This window comes from Talpa europaea (genome assembly GCF_964194135.1).
Source record: "Talpa europaea genome assembly, chromosome: 12".
Classification (NCBI taxonomy): domain Eukaryota; kingdom Metazoa; phylum Chordata; class Mammalia; order Eulipotyphla; family Talpidae; genus Talpa; species Talpa europaea.
In genome coordinates this window covers 101,870,895-101,881,862 of record NC_140079.1, presented here as the reverse complement: position 1 = coordinate 101,881,862, position 10,968 = coordinate 101,870,895, and the positions used below count along the sequence as shown (strand labels likewise).

Genomic DNA, 10,968 nt, shown 5'->3' with positions numbered 1-10,968 from the left:
TTTAAAGATTTATTTATTTATGGGGCCTTCCCTGGTGGTGCAGCGGTTGAGCACTGGACTGCGAAGGTCCCCGCAACCTCTGCAGCACCGGTTCGATCCCCAGCCCCCCGCTGCTCCCCTCAGCAGTGTACTTCGTCAGTCTGCCTGTTCTGTTCCCCGCTCTGGCTCTGGTGAATTCTCTCACCCTCCCGCACTTCTGACTGTACCCAGTGCTTGTATAAATAAATACATAATTTTTTAAAAAAGATTTAATTTATGCATACAAGAACTGAGGTGTAGACCGAGGTGCAGGGGTGAGAGGTTTCACCAGAGATAGAGTGGGGAGCAGAACAGGAGGATCCAATGAGTGAGACACACCACTAAGGAGAGCAGCAGGGAGACAGGAGAGGTCTGCTGCTCCATGTGGGTCAGCTCGCTGGCTGGGGGTCGAACTCACGCCACAGTGGCTGGCGATAGCTTGATAGTACTGAGACTTTAACCACTGTGCCACCAGAGAGGCCTGAAATCCATTTATTTTGTTCTTCTTCAGGACAAACCCTTTTAAGTGTCCCAATATCTATAATCTTTTTTTTTTCTTTTTGGCACAGATTGTTGAGTCTCTTTAGTGTTTTGATCTAGGATAGGCAATTTCTTTAAATTTTTTCCACATCGAACCTTCATTTTGAAATATAAAATTCAGTGGCATTAAGTTATCACTGTCACGCTGCTGTGCCACCACCACAATGCTTCCAAAAACCTTTCCATGACCCCTATCAAAAAATCCATACCCTTGGGCCTCCCAGGTAGTACAGTGGTTGAGCGCTGGGTTGTGAAGCTGCCCGCAGCCTCTGCAGCACCAGTTCGATCCCGGGCCGCTGGGCGAGGGTCCCACATGGCGCGCAGACCTCTCCTGCCGCCTGCTGCTCCCCTCAGCAGTGTCCTTCGGTCCTTCTGCCTTCTCTGCCCCTGCTCTGGCTCTGTTGAATTCTCTCACCCTCCTGCGCCTCTGACTGTACCCAGTGCTTGTATAAATAAATAAATAAAATCCATACCCTTAAGAAATAGCTCCTATTCCTTCTCTTCCTCAGTCCCCTGTAATTTCCTGTTTTCTGTCTCTGAATATGCCTATTCTAGATATTTCCTGTAAGTGGGATTATGCATGATGTGTCCTTTTGTATCTGGCTTATTTCACTTAGGATAAAATTTTCAAGGTTTACCCATGTTGTACCATATAACAGTGCTTCATCCCTTTTCATCACTAAATAATATTCCATTGTTTGGATTATGGAGGTATCTTTTTTTTTTAAGATTTTATTTATTTATTTATACAAGCACTGGGCACAGTCAGAAGTTCAGGAGGGTGAGAGAATTCACCAGAGCCAGAGCGGGGCACAGAACAGGCAGACTGAGGATACACTGCTGAGGGGAGCAGCGGGTGGCAGGAGAGGTCTGCCTGCCATGTGGGACCCCACCCGGCGGCCCGGGATTGAACCGGCGCTGCAGAGGCTGTGGGCAGCTTCTCAGCCCAGCGCTCAACCGCTGCGCCACTGGGGAGGCCCTCGTCTTTTTTTTTTTTTTTAATTTATTCATCGTTGATGAACACTTTGGTTGTTTCTACCTTTCACTATTGTGAATAATGCTGCAATGACCATAGTTGTGCAAATAGTCATTCAAGTCCCTGCTTTTAATTTTTTGGGAAGCATAAATTCAGAAGTGGAATTGCTGGGTCCTATTACTGGTAATTGCTGGAATTGCTGGTAATCCTATGTTTAGCTTTTTGAGACCAGAACTGATTTCCACAGCGGCTGCACCACTTCATGTTGCTGCTAACAATGCACAAGGCACCAGTATCTCCATATACGTGTTATTTCCTTTTTAAAAAATAAGCATGCCAGTAGGTGTGAAGCAGCATAATGATTCCTTGAAAAGACCTGACTCATGGGTTTATATCAGTCCCACTTTCTGGATTTGTCTGGTAGTTTCTCTATAGTGTTTAACTTTCCCTCCATCCCCAGTTTGCTGTAAACCACAATTTAGATCCAGAGGTCTCATTAGATCCAAGTGGCATTTTTGGCCAATACTTTGGAGGTGATGCCTTATCTTGAAGTTTTTAATATACTTCATGTTTTATACTCATTTATTCCTTTCAATGGAGTAAATTCCAATTATTATTCTATTTTTTCAAGTTTGACCCGAGGAGCAAACTTCCAAGCTGCCATCTTTGTCTCCTGTTAAACATTTCAATTTATTCACAAATCCTTAATTTGAAAAAATTCAAGTCTAAAGGAAATTTGAAAGGCCAGACCTTGTCTTCAGGACAAAAACACAGTGACGCCTCTGGGTGCAGGGATTCCAGTTCTCACTGGAGTGAATGCTCCCCCCATTTATAAGAGGACTCAGCAAAGATGCCTATGACTGCCTCACATACCACCAATCAAAATGTGAAATAAAGGTTTATCATCTGACTCCTTATAAAAATGACTACTTGGGCAAGTAATTGGATAAATGACATTATTTCCAAGTGTCATTTATCCAGGACACAGATGTTTGAGCAGAGAATGCAGATGTAAGTATCGCTTAGTATCTGTAGCCGCCACCCAGTCAACTGGGCCAGCCCGGAGCACTGACGAGGTTGGGGGGGCGCGTGTTTAACATAAGCCACTTCATTTATCTGCACAACTCCGCAAGGTGGACATGACTTTTCCTCTAACAATGGAAGAAGTGTTGGGATCCCACGAGGCTGATAGCTTTCTCGGGGTCACGTGAGCCATCACGGTGGCTCTGGGAACGGAGATCAGACGTGTGTGGCCAGAAGGTTCGGCCCCGGCAGCGTCATGTTCGTTTCCCGGCAAGGACACCGCCCCGGACGGGGTGGGGGAAAGACGCAGGATTGGGAGTTTTCTCTAGCAGAAGGGCTGTTGCTGATGATCGCCCCCAAGATTGCATCATTCCAAAGGCGCCAAGTCCTGAGCTGGCGCTACATAATTGGGCTTGCAGGTCTTTGTTGTGAGCGTCGGAGCCAAAAGATCCCAAGGAGGCGAAGGGACAATTACACTCTGCTTGCGTGTAATGAGGCTCTCGGGGAATATGGCCCCAGCGGCCGTGGCAGCTCCGGTAAAGAGTTGGTCCAATGATTCCCCGACATCCTGCCTGCACCGAGGGCTGCGTCCAGGCGCTCCAGCCCCTGCTTCCTGCAGACTCCGGGCCACCCCCTCTCCTTGCCACTGATCTTCGTCCGAGTCTGGAAATTGAAGCCAGCCTGGCTCTCCCCGGGACGGCGAAGTCTGCATCCTCCCCAGGTAAGTCACCAGTGCCTGCAGGGGGTAAAGCCCATGTGGGCGCTGTCACCACGTCAGGCTGTAAGTGGCCTCACAGGCCACTCTGGGTCCGCCCTGTGGGGAACCCAGATTTGTCGAGTTTCTGCCCCTAGCTCGGATCACCTCCCTTCTAACCCTACCAGTGAGGCTTAGGGTGCTCCCTGGACGCGGCGAGGATGCCAGGGCCCGGAGCTCCCCGAGTGCGCCAGAGCAGGGCCAGCGGCGGGGGCAGCAGAGCCTCACCCCGGCGTGTGCTGTTGAGCACTGACAGCCTCCAGCGCACAGGGAGAAGGGGAACGTGCAGGTCAGGGATGGGGGAGCTGAGATGTGTCCTCTAAGGCCCCGCCGCTGCCGAAACGCGCGCGCTGCGGCCTCTGTGATGTCCATCGAGTCTCCCTCAGGATTCTTGTCTCTGTTGTATTTTATTAAAGATCCGCAGTTATGGTAGAAAGTTCAAATATACAAGGGATCGGGGGACAAAACCAGTCACCGTGTCTCGTGTCCCCCCAGAGCTCCTGTGCATGCATCAGGCACCCGGTGAGGGGCGAGGGGAGCACCATTATGGGCGACGCACACAAGGGGCAAGGGGTGGCTTCCCATGGCCCAGCTGCACCGCGCGGCGTGTCCCGGCAATCTTCTCTGCTGACCCACTGGCCATCCTGTTGCAGGCTCTTGAATTTCTCCTGCTTTGTCTGCCTCTGGGCCCGGGCTCCCGCCCCCATGAGGGCCGCCAACCAGTCCAGCATCTCCGAGTTCCTGCTCCTGGGGCTCTCCAGCCAGCCCCAGCGGCAGCAGCTCCTGTTCGTCCTCTTCCTGACCATGTACCTGGCCACGGTCCTGGGGAACCTGCTCATCCTCCTGGCCATCAGCGTGGACGCCCGCCTGCACACCCCCATGTACTTCTTCCTCAGCAACCTGTCCTTCGTGGACCTCTGCTTCTCCTCCACCACCATCCCCAAGATGCTGACCAACCACATCCTGGGGAGCCAGACCATCTCCTTCTCGGGGTGCCTGGCGCAGATGTACTTTCTCTTCATGTTCGTGGACATGGACAACTTCCTCCTGGCCGTGATGGCCTATGACCGCTTTGTGGCCATCTGCCACCCCTTGCACTACTCCACCAAGATGACCTCTCGGCTGTGCGCGCTGCTGGTGGCCGTGTCGTGGGTCATCGCCAACCTGAACGTCCTCTTGCACACCCTGCTGATGGCTCGGCTCTCGTTCTGTGCAGACAACGCCATCCCCCACTTCTTCTGTGACGTGACGCCCCTCCTGAAGCTCTCCTGCTCTGACACGTCCATCAATGAGCTCACCATTCTGACTGAAGGTGCCCTGATCATGATCACCCCGTTTGTTTGCATCCTGGTGTCATACATCCACATTGCCCGCGCGGTCCTGCGAGTCCCGTCCACCCAGGGGCGCTGGAAGGCCTTCTCCACCTGCGGCTCCCACCTGGCCGTGGTCTCCCTCTTCTACGGCACCATCATCGCTGTCTACTTCAACCCTTCCTCAGAACACTCGTCTGAGAAGGACACTGCAGCCACGGTGCTGTACACGGTGGTGACCCCCATGCTGAACCCCTTCATCTACAGCCTGAGGAACAGAGACTTGAAAAGGGCTCTTGGGAAGGTGGTTCGCAGGAAGACGCTTTCTGTCTGATGGGAACCAAAGCCGTAGCTCACCCTCCTGCTAGGGGGTCCCGGGGGAAAGGCAGCAGCGATCTTGTTAGTGACACTCTGGTAACCAGTATCGATGCATTGATTGTTTATTTGTGGTTCTGGGTCCCCTCCAATCCCTTGTGTCTGCTGAGTAAGGAGACTGCTCTTTATGACCATTTTTTGAGTTATTTCGAACCCTAGCCAAATTTTTCCTTTTGCAAAGTTCTGTCTGGAAGGGTGCATGCTGCACATGTTCTTTTTTTTTTTTTTTTTTAGATTTATTTATTTGTTTATTTATACAGCACTGGGTACAGTCAGAAGCGCGGGAGGGTGAGAGAATTCACCAGAGCCAGAGCGGGGAGCAGAGCAGGCAGAAGGACCGAAGGACACTGCTGAAGGGAGCAGCGGGCGGCAGGAGAGGTCTGCGCGCCATGTGGGACCCTCCTCCTGTGGCCGGGGAGCAGCCGGGGATCGAACCGGTGCCGCAGACGCTGCGGGCAGCTTCGCAACCCAGCGCTCAACCGCTGCGCCACCAGGGAGGCCCTGCACATGTTCTTGAATATTAGAATCATTTGGAAATTTTCACTAAGCATGCTGTTCAGGCCCCAACACTGGCCAAAACGCCAGACCCTCCTGGGTGGGCCGGACACGGAGACTCTGAAGGTCTTGGTGGTTTCCATGAGGAGCGGCTGGAGCATCCCCAGCCTCTCTCCTTTGTCCGCGTGTCCTCTGTCATCGTTAGTTGTCAAGGTCATGTTTCAAAGCGCAAAATTAATTTCGAGCCTCAAGGGAACAGCAGAGTAGAACATGAGGACGACCGTGGGGAGTAACAGCTCAGGAGAGACTCAGAGGCCAGCGGGCACATGGCCCAGACCCTCGGAGGCAGCCGGAACCCCGAGAGCATCCTGATTGTCTGTCCCTTAGGGGGCAGGGTCAGTGGGTGTCTGTTGTCAGGGAAACAGAAATCATCGCTGTTCCTTCTGCCCAGACCCCCTCCCATGGCTTTCTAGTGTGTTTGGCAACACGCACCCCACAACACCCACACACACATTCAAGGCCCAGTGAAACGCTGCCCCCTCCTTGCGCCCTCTGACGCCCTCATCTGCCTCTTCAACTCTATTTTGCTTTGGTAATTCTTTCTGGTCCATAGAGTTTCCCAGATTGAGACCAGCCCCCCGAGTACCTGGATTCTGGGAGTAATCGCCTGGTGTCCCTGGCCCGGCACTGCGCCTAGGCCAAAGGCAGCACTCAAGTCTCGTCGAAAGTAAAAGAACCAGGATGACTGTATTAGTACATTAATGAATGGACCACTCCAACTTTTAAAATGAAAATTTGGTCATTTTCACTTGAGAAGGAGTTTACAAACTCTCCCTATTTAAAAATGTATCCTCCGTTAGGTGGCAGATCCCCCCTGCACACTGTGGATCCTCAGAGCCGTGAGCAAGGAAACTGAAGCAAACGGGAACCTTGCGGACGCCCAGAGACAGAGGCTCAGACACAGAGTCTCACAAGAGACGGCCGCAGACTTCCCGGAGAACTTTGTGTTCTGATAGGCTGCTTCTTTCTGCAGAGCCCTCCGAGGTCTTTGAAGTGAGATTTCAATGCACAATGTTTTATCGCACGGATGCAACACACGTTATTCATTCCCACAACGGCGAGTGTGTCTGCAGGCTACACAGCGCTGCCGCACCCTTTCTGGTGTAGAAATCGTTGTGTCCCTCAGTGGTCACCGGCCAGACCATTTCTCCAGCTTAGAGCACCCATTAGGTGATCTGTTTGTTATTTCGTCATTGTTTCTGCCCGGCCCTACCTGCCATGGCTAGCAGAGGACCCGAGCGCTCCCAGTGTCAGACAGCGCGGAAGCTGGCTCCCGGGGGTCGGGGGTCGGGCGTCCTGGCTCGCCAGTCCCACACATAGGCAGCAGCAACAGGAAGTCGGGCTTGAGACTGGGAGGGGGGATTGTCTGAGCTCAGGTAGCTGCGCTGTGAGCTTGTTTGGTGGGCGGCGGAATCGGTGTTTGGGGGCCACACTGGGACGCACTTATGGCCTCAGGTGACAGCTGTCTGACTTCAGGCTTCCCTCATCCTCCATGAAAGTGTGGCTCTGGCCGCGGTGGCCATTCCCACGGCTCCACTTTGTCAAAACGCCCTGTCCCCGCTCTGATCACCCAGCCCAGAGGTGCCCTCTGATCCCCTCTGCATCAGACACCCCTTCTGCACCCCTGGCGTCTTCTCATGGGCAGTGCACTCCAGCCCGGCTTTGTCTACGACGCAGCTGTATTTGTGAAGTAGAATTCAAGTGGGTGCATGTGAGGATTAGAATCTGCGGTCACTTAGGGATGTCAATAGCGATTTACGTCCTTGATCTGTGAAGTCTTTTAATTAACGTTTCAATGATTTTTTTCTATGTATTAATAGCTGCTCCTTTTTGATTTGTGTTGGGCTGCCGGGAGCATAGAGGATTGTGAATGTTGTGCATTCGTTATGGGGCATACCTTTTAGTGGCCCCGAGATCTTGTCATTGTTAGTCCAATTTTCATCTTGAAGTATATTTTGATTAATGTTAATGTCACTAGTGCGACTTTAATTTGGCTTATGTTGGCTCATTCTCTCCAGCTGTATGAAAGAGTTGACTTGGACGCAGGAGTTTCCCGCAGGTCAGGATTTTATGATGTTTCTTTTGTTTCTAGAGCTTCTGATACAGGTGAGAAATGAGAGTATCCCACATCCACAAGGACAGTCAACAGACAATGCCTCATCTTCCAGCCACTGTTCCAAACAAACAAACAAACAAGTGAACAAACAAACCAAACTTTCTGAGTCTAAAATGAACCCATGTTTGGTGGGAGGCAGTTCTGCGCGGGTGTCTTGCCTTTTGTGAACAGAAACACTCGCCGCTGCTGTCCTCGGCCATGTCCTCAGGCATGTGTGGATGGCAAATGGCCTTGGAAGATGAGGTGGTGTGTTTCTGGGCAGGGGTTTCACTGTCCCCTGTAAGGAAGATGATGGCTCCTTCTGGGTCAAAGGTCAGGCGCGTTTACTCCCACGGTAAAAGGTTTGATTCCCTTAGCTGGAGGCTTCCCCTCTATGACCATCCACTGTGTGTGCAGCGGCCTCATGGATGTGCTTCTGTGGGGCTGGCACTGAGGAACCGGATGTGGATACTGATATTCTGGCTCCTTCTCTTGCTGTCACACAGATTCTTTGTCTCTGGCCCCAGGGCCTTTGTTTTCTATCAGATCCACGAAGCTGGCAGCCTCGCTTGTTGGCTTGTAAGACGGGGCAATCTCAGACTTCCCAGTTCATGGCAATGCTTATTAAAGAGACTTTTTGGGAAATGAAAAAGTTGTCAATAATAACGAAAAATAATGAAAACCCTTACATTCTGGTTATTTTTGTGTCCCAGTTTTTCATTTGGCATAAAATGACAATGACACTCTGACAGCAACACGAACCGCTGAGTCATGTGGGTTGATCAAATCCCGTATGCTTGAGCTCCGAGCGGCATGACACTTACACCGTGTATATTTTGAGGATGTCACTTAGTGTTGTCTACACAGTGTAACCCACGCCCCCGCGCTCTTTCCTTGTCTGTCTCATTGGTATTGTCTGCTGTTTGGTCCTCGTGCTGGGACCAACGTCAGCTGTGAGTCCTTCACTCCCCTCTGAAACCAGGACATGTCCCGGCCTGTCCCACAGCCTGCTGGCCGACGGCGTGGCCCCCCCCCCCCCGACCCTTTGCTTGGCGTTCACCCACAGGAGTTGCTAGGCCAAGGGGATGTTAGTGCAGGAGACCTAAGTGGAGACTCCAGATGTGCTCGCCCCGTTGGGTCTGCCCGCCTGCTCTCCAGTGCTCCACCAGAGCGCGCTCCAGGTCCTGCTGCCCGGCCAGCCTCCAGCTTACAACCTGGAGCCAAACCCAGATGAGCCACAGTCTGGAGCTCGGTTGACCTGCCGACCGCGGTAGTGCTGTTTCTCTGCCCAGCCGCTGGGCGCAGAGCCCTGCCCTGTGCTGCACAGAGGCGGCTCGTCCCTGACCTGCTTCTTTCGGAACTTTTTTCTTCACTTTCCTGATTGTTTCCTGGTTCTTTATGGATCTTATTTGCTGCCTTTCTGTTCCTAGCACCTTATGACACACCACTGTCCTCATGGTCTTATTCTTGGCCCCCGCCCCCCATTTCATACTGTCTCTCCCTGGGTGATGACACACACACGCATCGTCTCAAAGAAACTCACCATAACTTCTGAACCTTGTGAAGCCAAACCCTCCCTGAGCCACAGGACCAAAAACTTATGATTCCTGGGCCCATCCACCTGGTTTTCTATCATATGATATGTGACCTTTTGTGTCTGCCTCTGTCACTCAGCATAATAGTTTTGAGGTCCAGCCACTTTGTAGCTTATATCAGTGCTTCATTCATTGTTGTGACTGAAAAATAATGCTCTGTTGTTTATGTAGACTACAGTATGTTTACCTGCTCATACACTGATACGCTCAATATTCTTTTTTTTTTTAAGATTTTATTTATTTATTTATTTATACAAGCACTGGGTACAGTCAGAAGCGCGGGAGGGTGAGAGAATTCACCAGAGCCAGAGCAGGGAGCAGAGCAGGCAGACTGACGAAGAAATACACTGCTGAGGGGAGCAGCGGGCGGCAGGAGAGGTCTGCGCGCCATGTGGGACCCTCCCCCGGCAGCCGGGGATTGAACCGGCGCTCCAGAGGCTGCGGGCAGCTTCACAGCCCAGCGCTCAACCGCCACACCACTGGGGAGGCCCTGATACACTCAATATTCTTTTGGTGAACCCCTCTTCTGCTAAAATTGGCTTTTATAATTTGCAAGAACAGAGCTCTGGGCGTAACAGGTTGAATTATAGCCAGCCATCCAGAATGGACTCAGAATCAGAATTGAAAAAACCAGGAGATTTTCTCCAACCTGTATCTTCTCCTTTCTGTGTCTTTATTTCTCTGGCTCCTCTCTGCTCTTCCATCAGATTGTCAGGAACAGGCAGAATAGGCTTGGGGCTGCACATTACAGACAAGTCAAAGAGGCACATGGACAGGCTGTCACTCGAGTCTAGTCCAAGCATCCTGTTCAACTAGCTATGGTGGAGGGGAGGGGATATGACGTGAACGTGGTTCCTGGGGCCCCAGAACCATGCCTATGTGGATCATAGGGGTTGCATTTGGAGAGTCATTACAAAAAGGTATCCACCTGGAGGCCTGGAGTTGAAAATCACAGCATGATGGATTGTCCTGGACACAACAATTCTTAGCATCAGGCTACACTGTACCGCAGATGTGTTCATGGACTATGTAAGGGTTACACAGAAATCACAGGACTAGCCTGGGTCTGAACAATTGAAGTAAAAGGAACTAGGACTTAATAACTGAATTTCCACATTATGTGCAAAGAAGTCTCAGCTCCAGGTCTCCCCGAATGTTGTCTGGGATTTTTCTCCATCAAAGTAGTTTCACTTCTGGGCCTCCCTGGCGGTGCAAGGGATTAAGCACAACACTGTGAAGCTGTCCGCAGCCTCTGCAGCACGAGTTCGATCCCCATGCAGCCAGGGAGCTACCCACATGGCTCAGCAGACCTCTGCTGTCTCGCGCACTGCTCCCCTCAGCAGTGTGTTTCAGTCAGTCTGCCTGTTCTGCTCCCCACTCTGTCTCTGGAGAATCCTCTCATGCCCTGCACCTCTGGCCTGTACCTCAGTTCTTGTATGCATAAATAAATAATTTTTTAAAAAAAAAGTAGTTTCACTTCTTATATCTTCAAGTTTTGACCAAATGGCTATATCTAAACCTTGAATGATTATCTTTGCCGTCATTGTTTAATCCAACAGATGCCAAAAGTAGGGGAGCAAATTATTGTCTTTTGTTTCTAATGAGGCTCTTGGGGAATCTGCCCCCAGTGGTAGGGAAGCTCCTGTAAGTGCCTGCTGTGTGGCTGCCCTGAACATGTTCCTGCACAGAGGACTAAGACTATGAACCCCGACTCCTCATTCACCTAA

At 51.4% G+C, this 10,968-nt stretch overlaps 1 protein-coding gene across 1 annotated transcript; it reads left to right on the top strand.

The window, feature by feature from the left end:
• The first annotated feature begins 3,887 nt into the window (after positions 1-3,887).
• On the top strand, positions 3,888-5,402 carry LOC311181213 (olfactory receptor 1F1-like). The gene has a single exon (XM_084249525.1). The coding sequence runs from the start codon at positions 4,017-4,019 to the stop codon at positions 4,953-4,955; it is 939 nt and encodes a 312-aa protein (XP_084105651.1). The 5' UTR covers positions 3,888-4,016; the 3' UTR covers positions 4,956-5,402.
• The last annotated feature ends 5,566 nt before the right edge of the window (positions 5,403-10,968 follow it).

What these genes read in the sequence shown, in the direction of transcription:
- LOC311181213 (XM_084249525.1), top strand. Translation starts at nt 4,017, where the DNA reads ATGAGGGCCGCCAACCAGTCCAGCATCTCCGAGTTCCTGCTCCTGGGG.